General features: G+C 44.2%; 1 protein-coding gene across 2 annotated transcripts in view; it reads left to right on the forward strand.

Moving 5' to 3' along the window:
• Positions 1-1566: 1566 nt before the first annotated feature.
• Positions 1567-17268, forward strand: part of CLTC (clathrin heavy chain) — a 33697-nt gene continuing 17995 nt past the window's right edge. The window contains exons 1-9 of one of the 2 annotated variants that reach the window (XM_054847995.1): positions 1567-1968; positions 10610-10817; positions 12940-13208; positions 13552-13713; positions 14519-14632; positions 15033-15206; positions 15521-15718; positions 16212-16412; positions 17011-17163. In XM_054847995.1, coding sequence (XP_054703970.1) covers positions 1927-1968; positions 10610-10817; positions 12940-13208; positions 13552-13713; positions 14519-14632; positions 15033-15206; positions 15521-15718; positions 16212-16412; positions 17011-17163 — 1521 coding nt within the window. In that variant the 5' untranslated portion in view covers positions 1567-1926. The remainder of the gene's footprint in view (positions 1969-10609; positions 10818-12939; positions 13209-13551; positions 13714-14518; positions 14633-15032; positions 15207-15520; positions 15719-16211; positions 16413-17010; positions 17164-17268) is intronic. The other variant, XM_054847996.1, reaches the window with a different exon arrangement.

Consider the following 17268-nt stretch of genomic DNA (forward strand, 5'->3'; position numbering starts at 1 on the left):
CTGTCATTTTTCATACCTCAGTTTTGTGCACTGCGTGTCACCTTCAGTTGCTTTTCAGTCTGTTAAAGTGATGTTGTAAGGAAGCCTTCGCACCTGGTGTAAAATGTTAAGAATTCCACTTCTTTACTGCACAGGCTGTAGCTGATCATAAGCTCTCAAAAACCTTGGTGTTCCCTTGTGTGGACTATGATAATATCCATAAAGAAGGCAGAAGGTCTGATAACTGTCCCTCTTTCTGTGGTTGTACATTAAAGTGAAAAAGCGGAGGCTGGTCTGCGTACTTGCCAAACCTAGGGAAGAAGGTGTGATTCATGTCTGGGAGAGCTGGAGCGGCTCCAATGTTCTCTGCCGGTGTCCCCATAGGGCTGGGTGCCACCTTACGAGGCTGCAAGAGGGTGAACTCGAGCAATGCTGCCATTGTTGTCAGTGGCAATAGCAGAAGCGAGCGGTGATGCCTGCAGCTGCTGTGCGCGTTTCAGTCGCAGGGTCCCAAACTGCCCCTTTTCTGTGCATGCAGAGCATGTTCCTAAGGGAATGTGCGAATCGAACAATTACTGGTTGTGATCAATTGTAAGAAGCAGCATGTTAACAATTCCTCTTTCGTTGGGCCCTTTATCCTGCATTCATATGGAAAAGGGTTTTGTTCTTTCACACTGATGCTCAGACTCTGCTTTTGAGAAGCCGGTGCTTTTTCTTGACTAAACCCATAGTCTGAACTTTGCAAAAGTGCACAAATTATTGCTGTTTACTTTCATTTATATTCTGTTTGCAATGTCATAGCCACTTGCAAGTCAAATACCACTTGCACCACACAGCTAAAATGCCCACTTTATATATCTCTTGGCAGATCCTAATGCTATTTTATTTTAAGTAGCAAGAAGGGACTTTGTTTTCCCTCATGTTCCACGGCTACTCAGATTTTGAAATTGTGAATTGAATACGAAGCGAAATTGGTATGAGGAAATAACCATCAGATTGCAAAATAAGGAAAGCTCTAAGAACAGTGGTGGTTAGGTCTGCTGGTGCGCCCGTGCGTTACAACACACGCAGCCTCTTGGTAAAGCAGGTGGAATGCCCCATGTGCTGCTGTCGCCAAGTAACGAGTTCAGCGTTACCTGTTCCTCTGGGCCGGAGTTACCGTGTCAGTTCATGAACGGAAGGAAAATGCAGGTTCATTAAGTGACTGCGCTCATTACCAGCCTTACACGGGAAGAGGCCTGCTGCAGCCCCCGGTGCTGTTCATCCACAGCCCGTGGAGGAAGAAGGTCGGTGCCAGCTCGTAGCCCTTCCCTGACAAGGAGACCGGGCAGGTCCCTCACCCGCGGCCCCGGGAGCACCTGGTTCGGGGGGGGATTCGTGCTGACCGGGGAAGCCCCAGGGCCCTCACTGGCCGTGGTGCTGCTGCCAAGGGCTCTGGCCGGGCCTGTCCCCGCCCGTCTCCATGGCAACTGCCCCCCCCCCCCCCCCAGCACCGGGCGAGTCACCTTGCCCGGCCGCTCTGCCCCCTTCACGTGACTCGCCGGGGCGACGAGCGCGGAACGGAAGTGACGCAGCCGCACCTCGGTCGCATGATGTGGCAAAAAAAAAAGGCCGTGGAGGGAGGAGTGATGAGTCCCGAAATAGTCCCTTCCGGTGGCGGATCCCTCCGCCGCTTCCATTGGTTCCGCGGCGTGTGAATCACCCCGCTCGCTGGGATCCTTCCGCCCGGCCGGCGCAGTTAAGGCCGGTCCCGGCAGGTGAGGGCAGGCCTATTCCTTCCGCGGCGGTATCCTTCCGCCGGCGGGGGCAGCTTCCGGATCGCCGCGGCTCTCCCCGCTCGCTGGCCCGCTCCGCCATTGCGGTCCCGCTTCCCCGCGCCGCCCGGACCCCGCTGAGGTGTGACTCCAGTCCGGCCTCGGACTGGAGCCCCAGCCCGCTGCCGCCGCCATGGCCCAGATCCTGCCGATTCGTTTCCAGGAGCACCTCCAGGTGGGCGCGGAGGGGCTGGGGAAGGCCGGGCTGGGGGGAGCGGGTGCTGGGGCGAGCGGGCGGGCCGCTCCCTGAGACCGAGAAGCCGCCCGGGAACGGTGCCTGGGCGAGAGGCCCTAGGCCTGTCCGCGGTCCCTCCCTGAGGGCCGTGGGGCGGCCCAGGCCCCTCCGGCGGCGGAGTGGCCGTTCTCTCGCAGGCCTTACCGGTGTCTGGGCTCGGGCAGCGCCTTCCCGCCGTCGACTGCCCGCCGTGCCGCCCCGAAGGGCACCTTCCAGCGCGCCCGCTGCTGCCTCCGTGCGGGCCCGGACGTGAGGGGAAGGGCTGGGGCGCCGCAGGCCTCTTCCGTGTCCCGGGGAGGCGGCGAGGGGCCGAGGTGCGGGCCCGGGTGCCGGGCATCCTACCCTTGCCCGGTCCGCACCTCGCCTTCCCCGCTCTGGGCGGTGGAGCGTATTCCGTGCCGGTGGTGTAGGCGAGGCTGGCGCCGTGCCCACGGTGGCACCTGCTGGGCGGTGCGGCGGGAGGGGAGAGTGCGGGTGGCTCCTCCGCTCCCCGGGAGAGTCCGTCTGCTCCGGGGCAGCGCGAGTGGGAAACCCCGCTTCAGCACGGAGTCTGCGAGGGAGGGGGCCGGGGGGCAAACTAACGAGGAGGCCAAATTGTCTCCGTGTATTGATTAATTTTTTAATTTTTTTTAATGAGACTAAGACTACTTATAGTTGTAAGGACACAGCAAATAATTTCGTTGATGTTCTGACTTGTAATGTCATCTTCTGTGAAGAAAATCCGCATGTTGCAGGGAAATGTGGAAGCTGCTGCGGGCTTCCCTGCAGTACAGCTGTGACAGTGCAGGCACAGAAGTGCCAGGTCTACACTTTCTGCCTGGTGTCTGCTGACCTCCGACAAATTCTAAGTTTGGGTATTATTAAACCATAATGGCACGCTAATAGATTATTTCCAGGTGATGGCCTTTAGTTTCTTTAACGTGGCCTTCTAAAGGCACTAGTAACAAATTCTGAAATAGCTCTGCTGCAGGAATGCAAGTTTACCTTCTCAAATATGCGTGCACCTTTAACGTGTCTCGGCGAAGCTGGAGTACAGGGAGGGGTCTGGAAGGGGCAATACAGTTAGTTGTGCAATGTGTACTTCCTATCTGACAGCTCTGTGGGGCGAAGTACTATGAGCCATGCTTCTTGTCCGGAGTTGCTGTAGCTCTGATGTATTAAGCTTGGCTTCACTGCTGAAGCCTTTTGAGGCAAATTTGTGTAATAAAAGTTACATTGACATACCTAGGCAGAGTTTTTTGGCTTCTAGCAACCTGTCTGTAGCCCTGCTTCCCTGTGATGTCAGTGTCTGTATGTGCTTTGTGCTTAGTTAACTGGAATTGCAGTGGGCACTAACATAGTGATGGATTTGGGTAATTTTACTTCAATATTAGTTTAAAACCAGGCCAGAATTCATAGCTTAGGTGTAGCCCTGGACTGTTCTTTAGTGAGCAGTGCTGACGGGAGAATCTCATGAGTTGACCAGAGATGCCTGGTAGTGACATCGCCTAAAACTGGGTATTGGGAAGGTGCTGTATACTCAGGTGAAACTCATCTCTCTGGGTAGCCCAACTCTTAATGAAGTATTGTAGAAATGCATCTATGATGCATTATTTAAGATAGAAACCTCGCATGTGACCCGCTGCCAGGTTTCTTAATGACATGAGTACTATTACATAAGGAAACTCATCTGCTTCGCTCCACAAGTGCTGATAGGTTTCAGGCCAGCACTTTGTGGAACGTGATTGTTCTGACTAAAGATTAATTTATCTATTTATTTGTATTTTTTCCCCTGTTCGTGTTTAATGTAGAGCACAGACTTAGCCAGTATCTTTTAGAATTGCATATATGAGCTGGTCTTTCGTAAGACTGGGTGTCCAGCCTTCTCAGCCTACGTGCACATGGCTCTTGTCCATAACACTGAACTTCCTCATTTTATTTCATTGAAAAAATTCAGAGGAACTTGAATTCTCGGGGATACTGTTTTCATGCTGAAACTTCTGACTTGCTGTCAGCATAAACTTTAAGAGCAGAAACATTGATATAGCTGCATTTTTGCTGTCCAGAGCTGCTTTAGCAAATTCCAGTCTGTTCATAGCAGATCCTCACGGACTCAGTAATACAATTTCTTGAATTGTTCCTGACCTACGCTGTCTGGGAAACTTGTTGTACAGGTGTTGTGCAACACTTGCAAGTTTGCAGTCGATGCTTAACAACAGACAAGGTACCCAACTGGAGCCTTATTCATAAAAAGGCAGGTGATGAATATAAATGGGAAAGTTCTTGTGAGGCTGTTATTGGAAGTTGCTTTTAATTAACGTAAAAGACTAGCAATCAGTACTATGTGTAGTATGATACTAGTTCTTCATGGATCCACTACTGCAGGTCAGGAAATGGTCAAGTAATTGTCTGCGCAAAGCTTGTCCTGAGTTTGAGCTTTAGCTCAGTTGCACTCCGTATTGTGCTACTTGAGGCACACTGGCATTATCTGTTGCTGTCAACATCTTGGCTGGGTGATATGAGAATGAAGAGTTCAAGGCTCCAGAAGCCCTGCACTGTTGTGCTCCTAAATGTCTTGTCTCTCAGGAACACAGTACAGCATGCTTTGTACCCATACTTTGAGCTAAAGATCTAGTCTGGGCCAGTAAGACGTGGCAAGTGGTTAGCTTGCTAGGGCTAAGTAAGCTTTCTGGATATTTACAAAGTGAAGTCTAAAAACAAAATGTGTAGTCAGGCTTCAGGTCTTGTTTGTCTGAGTCCCACTACATAGTTCTGAAATCTCAGTAGCTGCAAATATGCAGGATGTTATCTGTGTGCTGTCTATTGTAGATACCTGCCTTGCCACAAAAGAACATCAACAACACGTGGTGGAGAAACTTTTTCCTTGGGAGTTTCCAAGGAAAGAAACTTCATTCCTGTGCTATCAAAACTACCAGACTCATGTTATAAAACTCTATAGTGCTGCGATTTTATTTCTTTTTAAAGTAGCCATGAGGAAACAGTCCAATAGGCATGTAGTGGGAGATCAGAGTTCAGTATGCTGAATGATTGCAAATCTGGCTGCTCATATATCCAGGTTTTAGTGATTCCCTAAGTTGGTGCCTCTGTGTATTTGAGGGTGAAAATAAAACACAACTGCTTATTGTGGTAGGTGCATGGAGCTTTTCTTAATTACAAGTTCCTAATGAGTGAGAAGGAACCAGACAAGTTAGCTGGTGATGAACTGTGATTGCCGTTTCATTTAGCCACACTACCCTTAGATATATAAAAATCGAACTTGCACCAGGCACACTGTTGTACTGGTGTGACTTAAGGCACTAATAAATACTCTTCTGAATGTAAATGTATTTTAAAAAAAATTATTCTGTAGAGCTTGTCTAAACAGTAGAGAAAACCGTCAGCTCATGCTGTGTGCTTGATGCTACCCTTTTTAAACTGGGAAAAGGATTCTTGTATCTATTTGCCATTGATGGAGCAAACCTGAATGGTGGCTATGCTGTTCTAGTGTGGTGGTACTCGGATGGCTCTCAAATCATAGCTAGCTATGCTGAAAAGCTAACTGAATAAAACTGGAGAGCCAAGGCATCATAAAATAAATTTATAAATTTACTGCCTCACTCTGACAATGATAAACAACAAAATGCTTCCACGTATTATGCTGGCAGTGAGACAGTTTAATATATCCTGAACCACTAAATCTCTGCTATAACAGCATTAGTTTGAAGCAGTTAAGTCTTTTGTTGGTATTTTAAGTCAGGAATTAAAGACAGGACTGCTGTGCCTAACACTGTTTTGGTGGGGTTCTTGACCTCTGCTTCTTAATGGATCTGAATTCCTAAAACCAGTCGGCTTGGAGTATTCTTACAGAGGGAGAATATGTAACAAAGAATACTGTGAAGTTTTGAAGTGTCTTGAGGAGAGTGTGTGTGTGTGTGTTAACTAATTGGATAGGAACAATTAGTTAAGCAGTTTATAAGCTATTCCTCTTGGCGTGTCCCTCGCAGCAGGTACTGAAGTCAACAGGCCTGCTTGTCTTGGTGGCACTACTCATTAGCACTTCGTGCTGAGACTGCGGTGACTTCACCAAAGATAAGTGATGGCACCAGTGGTTCTGAACTCCAGTTTCAGCAGGTATGGCCTCAGCTGAGGCTTGTAACTGAAATAGTCACCCGGAGTGTCTGCGGCTGCTGAGGACCAGATGGCTACCTCAGCCTACTGAGGGTGAGGCAGAAAATAGGAAGGATATAGAAATAGAAGAACTCTTGAATATTATAGAGGTCTCTTATCTGTTGAAAACATAACTTCCTAGACTGTCACAAACTGTAACTCTTGCTGTGGGCTGGTAAAGGTGAAGTACTTTGGAGCTGTTGGCTGGCTGTGGGACTCCTCTGTTACAGAACTGCAGTCAGTAACTCTAACAGATCAGCATGGATATAAATCTTTTGTGCAACTGAAATTTGCTTTGCTAATTTTCATGTATGGAGCTGAGTGGCTGAAACGTAGCCTGGTGTCTACCTTGTTCAATCAAAGCCCAGTAAAGCATAGCCTTGCAATAGAGCTGATGTGACTCGGTGCATGTCAAGGAGCTCTGTGCTTCTCAAAAGACTGGGAATATTTCTGTTGACTGGCATTTCCCAGCTATGTGACTTCTAGCTGTGTGTAGATAAGGAGTCTCTGGGCAGAGACTGAGCAGCTACTTGTGGCTACGAGAACAGTGGTTATATCCTGTTATGTGAGAGTCGAGGTGAAATGTGTACTCAGCAGTTCTGTGCCCTTCCTTGTAGGCAAGGAGAAATTATTTGACAGCTAAGCAAACTGTCACAAGAAAGCAAATGTTCCAGGAAGGGGTCAACAAAGGGACTCTTGTCAGCAGTTTTACCATTCAGTTTGATGTCAAACATGCATGTAGTATGACAGCTTCTCTGGATAAGTTACCAAGAAGGTACTTGAATTATCTTCCTGTGGAAAAAAATAACTTCACTAATCAGACTTTCACTTACCATATTATAATTATTCATCTCTCAATGCTGTTCAGATAAATGTAGTCATAGAATTTGATGGTTCAGTACAGCCTGCAATTGACTGAAGTATCAACCTTCTAACCTGGGTTAGAGTCCTTCAAGGCAACATCTCTACTGCAACAAGAGTTGCTGCTGTCTCTGGCAACCTGTTTCATAGTTCTGCTCTACTTCACAGAACACTTTCTTCTCAACATGCTTTCAGGAGACTGCTGTGACTGAACTTTCCGACAAATGTTGGTGTAAAATAACTTGAACTGTAGATTGGTTGCCCAAGTGCAGCTAGCTAGTTCTGCTTTCATATCTGCTTCAAAGCCAAGGAAGTGGGTTTTTTGTAGTATAATGTAGGAGTATCTTACAATTCCTTTTTTTTCCCCACAGTCTTTTAAACTTGTTCATGAATTGGTCAAAGGTAGTGGACCTAAATGAGTGCAGTATTAAATGTTTGTGGTTTTTCCTCTGTGGTAAGAAGAGAAGGGGTAGAAAATCTGCTGTAAACCCCTGTACTTTTTTAGTTGTAGTGCAAACTCAGGAGTTTGTAGGTGGAAAAGTATTGAAATTTTAATAATAAGTCTCCAAAGATACACTTCCTGTCATGTTTCCTAATAGTAATCTTAGTCTTTGTTTACTTTGCTTAGCTTTATAAACACTCCTGCCTCACTCACCTGAACTTTAGCCTGTTTGGGGAAGGAAATAATCTATAGCACAGGGAACGATCCATACTCTCAAGAGCTCTGTGCATCAGGTCTGAGTGCAGCCAAGCAAAGTTACCTTTAGCTTTGCCAGCTGAGAAAGCAAGTGCCACTCTTGGCTGGTGATGCTCTTGTGTAATCAAATGCAGAGATTGTCACAGTTAGAGTCAGCTTCCTGTCTCAGTGCTTGAAGTAGACTTGGTTCATGCACTTGGATCTGTTGAAGTTAAAAGATGAGATCTTAGCAGAAAGAGCTTGTGTACTGAAAGACCTCACTAATGGTCACGCCTCCAGCGAAAAGCTTTTCCAAGCTTTCTTCAGAGCTCCAGTGCCAATCTAAATCTTTTTGAAGAAATATCTAGCCTTTGGAAATAAGTTTAAAAAGGACCACATCTTCCACTACTAACTAGGGTTGGATACTTGAGACATGACACCTAGCAGATGGCAGTTTGATCATGATTAAGACAAATCTGTCTTGTGTTATCTAAGCAACTTTGATTCAGTGGTTAAGTCTAGACCTCCCTAAGAGGTCTGCCATCTGCTAGGACCTGCTTCCTCGCTTTGTTCTGTCAACAGAGTCCCTTTGAGTATAGTTATTGCCAGGCAGAGTACTTGGCACTCTGGAACTATGCTCCTCTACCAAATTTACAAGGGAATTGATTGCTTGATAAATGATTTTGTACTTGTTAAGCTTGCAGCCCAAGCAAAAGGAAATGCCACATCCTAGTAAATCTTTCCAGCTCTACCGGATGAAACTGTTACATCCTCAAACCTTCTCTGCCTGCAGGAGTGTGACCAGGTTGCACATAGCGCTGCCTAGCTGATGGACAAATATCAGAGTCTCAGGCCTAGAGAACACTACCCAAATAAAGGTGCGAAAGGGAGAATTGAACTTAAATCTGAAATCTTCTAAGTGAATCCATGTTGCTAAAGAATATGTGGTCAGGTTCTGTGATGCTGGACTTCAAACAGTGACTTAAATCTGAGTTACAGTTCTGACCTGTCAAGGAGGTAGAGTGTGATTTCTATAGCAGCACTGAGGCAGTTTTCTCTTGGGAGAGCTAAAAAACCACTTGTCTTTCAAGTGAAAGTGTCCTGGCTTTGTTGTCAGGTGGATGGATGTAAGGGGAGCTGTCTTTGGATGAAACTGTCCACTGTGTTAAGTTGCAGGAAGTGTAGATCTTCTACCTTGGAAGAATGCCTTAAGCTAGCTTGATGCCTAGCTTGAAGAATTACATTTAAATATGTTCTGCTTCTAGTCTTATCTCTCTTAAAATCTTTCAAAGTAGAAAAGCTGGGTAGACCTTAAATGATCAGTGTTAACTTTGTCAACTAATTGTGAAATGCGCCCTTGAACATCAAAGAGTCTGAACATCATTTTGGTACAGCATTGATATCTTGTTTGAACCCAACTGACGAGCTTCAAGTGGTGAAGACCTCTCCTGTAAGAGCAAGGTAACTTCAGTGAAATGGTGTCCTTTAGGACAAAGGACTTAAATGCAGAGTGACTGGAGAACCATGTACAAAGGCTGAATCATCTAGAAATTTTCTCCTTCAGCAGACCCAAGGAACTAAAACTGACTTGCTTTTTGAGTCTTAACTTAAACTGTACCAAGGTCTAGCTGTCTTGATTCACTGGATGATACAGATCGTCTATTGAAGTGCCTTTTGTGAAGCTTGTTCTGTTAACTTGGTGCACCATAACTTGATTTTTACTTGTTCCTCACGTGTGCTGTCTGAAAGCTGGGGCAAAGGGGAAGTGTAGTAAAACACCCTCTTTATCAGAAGCTGCAAGTAGGCAGGAACAGAGTGGCTGAGGCGTGGTCGTCTTGGAGCCTCTGCAGAGCACAGCTGATAAGAGCTTAGTGGTTTGCTTCAAACTAATGCAATAATACTAAAATGGCTTTGATGGTCTAGCCCTTATTGGGAGACCTTGGGCTTGATGTTCAAACAGTCCCTCAGAAAGAAAAATATCTGAAGTATTAGAAGTAGTGATAATTCCTCTAACAGTAGAAAATTGATCTTGAGGTTTTTGAGGTATATTGACCCACAAGCTGGTTATCTCTGTGAGGTGAACTAACTGTTCTGCACTTCCATTGTTAAAAATGGAATAAACTTTGTTTCACTACTGACATCCTAATACACTAGTCTGTTGCAAACACAATGAAGTGGTATTAACTAAACTGTGTTTTATTGCAAGCTGTACTAGAAACATAAATTCAAGGTATGCATTTAAAGGTTTACAGAAGCAGACTGTGGCTCAGCAGAAAAGGAGGCGGTTTGATATCTTCGGTGTCAAGCATGGCTGTGGATGAGCCACTTCTGATTTCACTAGTGTCCGTCTCATATGTGTTAGTTCTGCCTCCTGGCTGGTATACAGCCTTGCTGCTAGACAGGACTAGGCTAATTGCTAGACAGGTAGCTTTTTTTAACTCTACGAGGATAAAGATAAAGCTCAGACGCCTCACATGGGATGTTAAGCTTGAAATAGTGATAGCTGCCAGCCTCAGTGGAATAAGAAAGGGCTCTGGAAGCAAAGCTGGTGAGAGTGAGTACTGAAGCTGCAATTCTAGCACAGCTGCTGGGAGCAGGCAAGTTCAGTGTGCCTTAAACCATATGAGGGGTTCAACAGTTAAGTTCTCAAAGCAGTAATTTGTAAACGGACCTCGAAGACAGGGTACCAAGCACTTGAATGCTGCCAGGCTTCTTCAGGAAACCTGCTGGCCTTAATTGATGACGGGCAAGAATTTGTGTGCCATGCCGTTTTTGGGTAGCATGGTTGTATTGTTACAAAAAGATGTGTAAAGCCTAGTGTCTCCTGTGACTTTCACAAAAGCTGTTCATGGCTATACTGAGGTGGTAACTTAATGCTAACCCTTTTTTCTCTTCCAGCTCCAAAATCTGGGCATCAACCCAGCAAACATTGGGTTCAGCACTCTGACGATGGAGTCTGACAAATTCATCTGCATAAGAGAGAAAGTGGGAGAACAGGCTCAAGTGGTGATCATTGACATGAATGACCCCAGCAACCCTATTCGAAGACCAATTTCAGCTGACAGTGCTATCATGAACCCTGCCAGTAAAGTCATTGCATTAAAAGGTATGGATAAAGAAATGTTCGAAGTGGATGGAGAGCTTTCTGTGAGACTAGTTTATGACTGACTTAAGTTTCAGGCAACTTATGTGGGAAGGTCCCTTACCAATTTTCCACAGCTTAATGGGAATGCAAGTTTAATGCATTTTCAGTTCTTCTGAAGGTGGCTGGACAGTTAAGTTTCAGTTGAGGCTTCCTGTTCTTTGCTGATCATTAAGATGAGTTTTTTGCTTCAGTCAGAATGCTTACAGTTTCTGAGTGGGGAGAGCTGGAAGGAAAGTTCAGGCTTTAAGAAAATTCTCGAGTCTAGTCTGGAATCATCTTAGAGGGAAGCAAGACCCAATCTCCTAAGCATATAAGATCTGTTAACTAAGGCTCTCTTTACAGAGATGAAGAGTAAGATTTAGGAGGAGGGGAAATGTTCCTGAAGGCCTTAGTCTGGCCTTGCTGGAAGAGGCCAGTGCACCAATCTGTGCGTATTTATTCTGTCAGTGATAAGAAAAGTAAAACTATGCAGAGAAGACTTGTGTAGTGAATAAAGCACAAGGTCAGCTAACTTGGTATCTCTGGTGATACAGAGAACAAGCATTCCTCTGGAGTCTCCAGAAATGTGGATCTCTTGCCCCAAGAGGCCCAAGAAACTCAAATACCGTCACTCTAGAAACGCATATATTGCTAATGGAAAGATGTATATGTATTCAGTGTTAACTTAAATTTGACTTTAATACTGTGCTCCTGTTTTGTCACAACTTTAATGCTTTCTTGCGTGTGCAGATGGTGAGTTATTTCAATTGACTGTACTAGTTCTTGTCCTGTCTTATGAAAAGAGAAAGCAGAATCAAATGGCTCAGATCTGTGGTGTACATGGCTGAACAGTGGTGTTAAGCAACTGAAAGCCTAAAATTCAGAGGTTTTCCATGCCCTTCCAAACAAGGGAATCCTTAAGATTCAGCAAATTAATCCACTCAGGGACTCAAAGTGAACTTGATATTAAGCTTTTTATAAACAGGACTGACCCTTTTGACTTAAGTCTAGATTTTGCCTCTTAATATGCCTTGCATAGTGTGTAGGATCCATGTCACCTGAATGTAATCTCCCTTGACTCTAAAGCTCCAGCTGCACCAGATGTGGAAATAAACTGCTAGTCTGTAGCCTGAATAACACTGTATTAGAGAGTCTTCTCCGAGCTCTGGAGAAACTCCTGACTCTGCATCTTATGTCAATTGCTCAACTAATGGTGACTTCTAACTAAACTAATCCTTGGTGAGTGAAGGCACTTGCCCAAATGGCACTGTGACTTTATCAAGCTGAGTTACAGTTAGTAACTGTAGTAGATATTCTGACCTGCACCTAGTTTCACATGATTTAATATTCCTCTTGGGCTACGCTAGCATGCGCTTAAATAGCTGTCTCCTAAAACTAATAGAAGTTGGTCAGAACTTTCCTTAGCTTCTCAACAGGAAGAGATAATTTCTTATATGCCACCGTATTGTAAAAACTGGTAGAAATGACTGCAGGTGGCTGTTTGGGATGTATGTATGCACCATTCTGTGGAATTCAGAGAACTTTTCCTCTTACCTTCTAGAGCTTGTGTTGGTCACTAGATTCCTTTCCTTGCGCAGTTTCTGTTAGTCTGATTTGCAGCCAGTAGCTCTGTGTATTGCATTAGTGCAACCTATGGGTTTTGTTTAATGAGTCTGAATTACAAAAGCCCTCTGCCAACTTGACTATTCCATGTTGTGCTTTTTTAATACTTAAAACAGATGTGGACATAGTTTTTAATGACACTGGCATAGCCGTCCTCACAACTTTCAAGAGACTCAGCATTATTGTAACTTAGTTTTGATGTATGTGAAGTATCATACAACTTGTTCATGTAGCTGAAGCTCTCGTCTCCTGTCCACATCTGTTTGATTGCTCAGTAGTGACAAATTGGTAAAATTAGCCCTGGGAGTGTGGTCTGGTTAAAAGTAATAGCTGATCCCTGAAGATACTGCCAGTATATAACAGTGTTTTCTTAAAGGAAGTTATGAGGGTTCAATATCATAGCGTGGCTCTCATACTTTTAACCGGTACTTGAAGTAACAAGTAGAAACTGCAACCTGGCTAACAATGTTGTGTTTTCTAGCTGGGAAAACGCTTCAAATATTTAACATTGAAATGAAGAGCAAAATGAAGGCTCATACAATGACAGATGATGTCACCTTCTGGAAGTGGATCTCTCTGAATACTGTTGCCCTTGTAACGGATAATGCAGTCTACCATTGGAGTATGGAGGGGGAGTCCCAGCCTGTGAAAATGTTTGATCGCCATTCTAGTCTTGCTGGCTGCCAGATCATCAACTACCGTACTGATGCTAAGCAGAAATGGTTACTGCTAACTGGCATATCTGCACAGGTACTTTACCACTAGGGAGGCCTGCTGTGGAAGGCCCAGAGCTTGTCTTGTTTCCTCCTTCTGTAGGAGCAGGGCTGATATGTTTGTTTTCTTTCCTAAAACATTGTTGGGAATGTAAATGCTTGTCTTGATCTTCCAACGATGAACTTGAGTGTAACCTGAAAATCTCACAGTAATGGTATAAACACTAGTACAAGGTTAAGAGTCTTAAGTGATGCCTTTATAAGAGAAAGCACGGCATGGTACTTCAGCTTGATATGGCAACATATTTACCAACACTAACTTAAATGAAGTTACTGGCCGAGCGTCTGTTATTCCTGACTCCTTGTTCTGTCTTGTCCAGCAAAATCGTGTTGTGGGAGCAATGCAGCTATATTCTGTAGACAGAAAAGTGTCACAACCAATTGAGGGACATGCAGCTAGCTTTGCGCAGTTCAAGATGGAAGGAAATGCTGAAGAATCCACTCTCTTCTGTTTTGCAGTAAGAGGGCAAGCTGGGGGTAAGGTAAGACTTGGTTCTAAATATGCTATAATCTTTAATGACTTACCCTGGTTACCTTCCAGGGAAACAAGTGGTTTAATGCACAAAGTTGCCTTTAGGAAAAAAAGTGAAGGACTGTGTGTCAGTCTGAATGCTATATATCTAATGTATATGAAAACTGGTGCATACAGAGCTTCACAGCCGGGACTACCTGATGTAGCAGGAGTCTGTTTTGAGTCAAGAAGTGAGGTGGCATGTCATGACCAGCTTAATTAGCTGCCTGAAACATGTGACTCTCAGCTTCACAGGCTAAGCTTAAGGGAAAAGCTGTTGTAATCTTTCTTTGAAGTTGATCCCCAGTATCAGGCTTAACTTATTTCCAAATTATTGGATGAAAAAAATTAAACACTAATGTTACAAGGCTAACAAGTGGTCTAATGCTAGCACTGGAATTGTGAGCTACTTTGTGACAGCTAAAACAAAGCAAAACCAAAGCTAGATTCAGAGAAATATCTTCAGAACTGTCTCTGTAGAATGTTAACCAAGTTGACAAAGTGTGTATAAAGTGACCTAACTGAATCCTTAAACTTCGAAGTAGCTAGGGGTAACTAAAAATCATGCTTAACTGTTTCCCTAATCTATGGTACATGAATACAGTATGCCACACCTTTAGCTGCTGAAAACACTTAGGAAGACTGACTTAGTTTATCCTTGCATAGGCTTGGGATTAAGGCTCAGCAGCAAAAGAATTGCCGTTTCTTCATTGTTGAATCTATTGTTACATAAACTAAGTACAAGAACTAACAGATGAATCTTATCTATTGCACAGTTGCATATCATTGAAGTTGGCACACCACCTACTGGGAATCAGCCATTTCCAAAGAAAGCAGTGGATGTCTTCTTTCCTCCTGAAGCACAAAACGACTTTCCTGTTGCCATGCAGGTATGACAGCTGCAAACAAGAGCGCAAGAACAAATCTGTAGCTTCTCTTGGTGGATCCGACACTGTAACAGGGCACTGGAAGCCAGGTGGTGAATGTATTGACCTGAGACTTGGCATAAACTGGTTTGATTTCTGCTCCTGCTTCAGTGGTGTTAAAGTAAAGGTAGACTGAAGTGGCATTCAAAAGTAGCATGTTCTTATTTATGGAAGAATTATCCAAGTATATTTTTAACTGTCTTTCAAGCTCTTAAAACATCATTCTACTGCAATAGCACTCAAGTATTAAGTAAAAATTAAACAGCACTTCTAGTTGTCCTGAAATGGCGAAGCTATCTACTGACTCTTAAAAGCACTCATTTTATCCAATACCAAATTTGATTAATCTATTCCTGTTTTGCAGATCAGTGACAAGCATGATGTGGTGTTTCTCATAACAAAATATGGCTATATCCACTTGTATGACCTGGAAACTGGCACCTGTATCTATATGAACAGAATCAGTGGAGAGACCATATTTGTTACTGCACAGCACGAAGCAACAGCTGGAATTATTGGAGTAAACAGAAAGGGACAAGTAAGGAAGTTTGGTCTGGAAACCACTGGTTTACCTAATCCCATTGGCCCTTAATGATACACTGTAGTGTTCATAACACTGTCTTAATGCTTTAGTTTAAACTGACTGTTAATCATCTGCCTTGATGCAGTAATTTGGTGGTAGAGGTTCTTTCTAACAGATTTGTTTCTGAAATAAAATGATGAGACTCTGCAATTATCAGGATGAAAAAGCTTTCCATGTATGCCATAGCTTTCCTTTTAGAGGTTAGCTTAGCCCTTGGCTCACTTCTTATGTTTGAACTAACTGGAAGTTTTCCTTCATAATTTACTCAGGTGCTGTCAGTGTGTGTGGAAGAAGAGAATATTATTCCCTATATCACAAATGTGCTGCAGAATCCTGACCTAGCTTTACGAATGGCTGTCCGCAACAACCTGGCAGGTGCTGAGGAACTCTTTGCCAGAAAATTCAATGCACTGTTTGCACAAGGGAACTATTCAGAGGCAGCAAAAGTGGCGGCTAATGCCCCAAAGGTAATGGACCAATATTCAGAACAGTACTGCACTCTACTGGCTTGAGCTTCTTGCTTCAGGAAATCTCACTGAATTTCATAGTGGCATGACAAGAATCTTTTTACTGCTCCTGTCCTAATGTAGTACTCTGAACATACCTGTGAAGAACCTGTTTGCTATGTGCTGGGAGTACTGATTGTATGCTGGGAGATTTTAATGCTTGGATGAAGCCTATAGAGAGGGAGACAAATAAACGATAGTGACGAGGCTTGATGTTTCTGGTACTTATCTGTATTGCTCCAATGATTAAAAAAGTCTCCATGAAAAGACAGCCTCCAGCTGAGGCTGCACGTGTCTGAGCTGATGTTCAGCTGTACTGCTTCTGTTTTATTCTGGGCTGGCAAAACATAATGTTGCTGTAGCAAGCATTTCTAACTTCAGCTTTCTGGAGAAACTCTTGCCAAGCCACGATAGCAGAACAGAAAACTAAAATGCATCTCTCTATTTCTGGCAGGGAATCCTGCGTACTCCAGACACCATACGCCGGTTCCAGAGTGTTCCAGCTCAGCCGGGACAGACTTCCCCTTTACTCCAATACTTTGGCATTCTGCTTGATCAAGGGCAGCTGAATAAGTACGAGTCGCTGGAACTCTGCCGACCAGTGCTTCAGCAGGGACGCAAACAGCTCTTGGAAAAATGGTTAAAAGAAGATAAGGTAAACTTGGGGTAGATGTCTTTAGCTATCTTTAGAGGGAGAGGGATGTAACTGCTTGACAGCCTCCTCCCTGCCCCCAGGAAAACTCAACTGGGCAATCAATGCCCTAGTGTGATCAAACAGTTGAGCAATAGGTGTTCACTCTACCTGTAACTATGACCCATAGTACTACAAGAGAATTGATCAAAAACTTGAAGAGCTTCACTCGTTCTACTTAAAATTACAGCAGGGTGAACTTAGTATGGAAAGCTTCTGAGCTGTGGCTGTTCTTTCCCAAACCACTTCAGGCTTTTTTGGATACTGACTTGCATATACTTTGAGCTGTGGTTACATTTCTGTAATTAGGTGAAGAAACGTGCTGATACAATACATCACCTAATTCTTTTTAGCTCTACAAATGCATTTCTGACTCTTACAGGACAGCATAACGAACAGAGCCCACTAGATCAATGCTGAGAGAGTCAGATAGTGCTATCAGGCTGGGCCTTAATTTTTTTTTTTGAGAAGTCCAAAAGGAAGACAAATGAGGAAGAAAGTAGTAATCCATTTCAGCATGGCACTGTCAGGGTGGACTGACTGTATTTATATCTTTAAACAGCTGGAGTGCTCGGAGGAGCTGGGAGACCTTGTGAAGTCTGTAGATCCTACGCTAGCACTTAGTGTCTATCTGAGAGCCAATGTTCCCAACAAAGTCATCCAGTGTTTTGCTGAAACGGGACAAGTCCAGAAAATTGTTTTGTATGCTAAGAAGGTGAGAGGAAATTGAATTGCCATATCTTTCCTGTATGTTCCAAAGTACCTATAAGTAATTGTGGGGGAATCTGAGAGCCTGTGTAGTACTTACTTTGGCCTAAGG

The sequence above is a fragment of the Grus americana genome, chromosome 19, assembly GCF_028858705.1.
Source record: "Grus americana isolate bGruAme1 chromosome 19, bGruAme1.mat, whole genome shotgun sequence".
In the NCBI taxonomy this organism is placed as follows: domain Eukaryota; kingdom Metazoa; phylum Chordata; class Aves; order Gruiformes; family Gruidae; genus Grus; species Grus americana.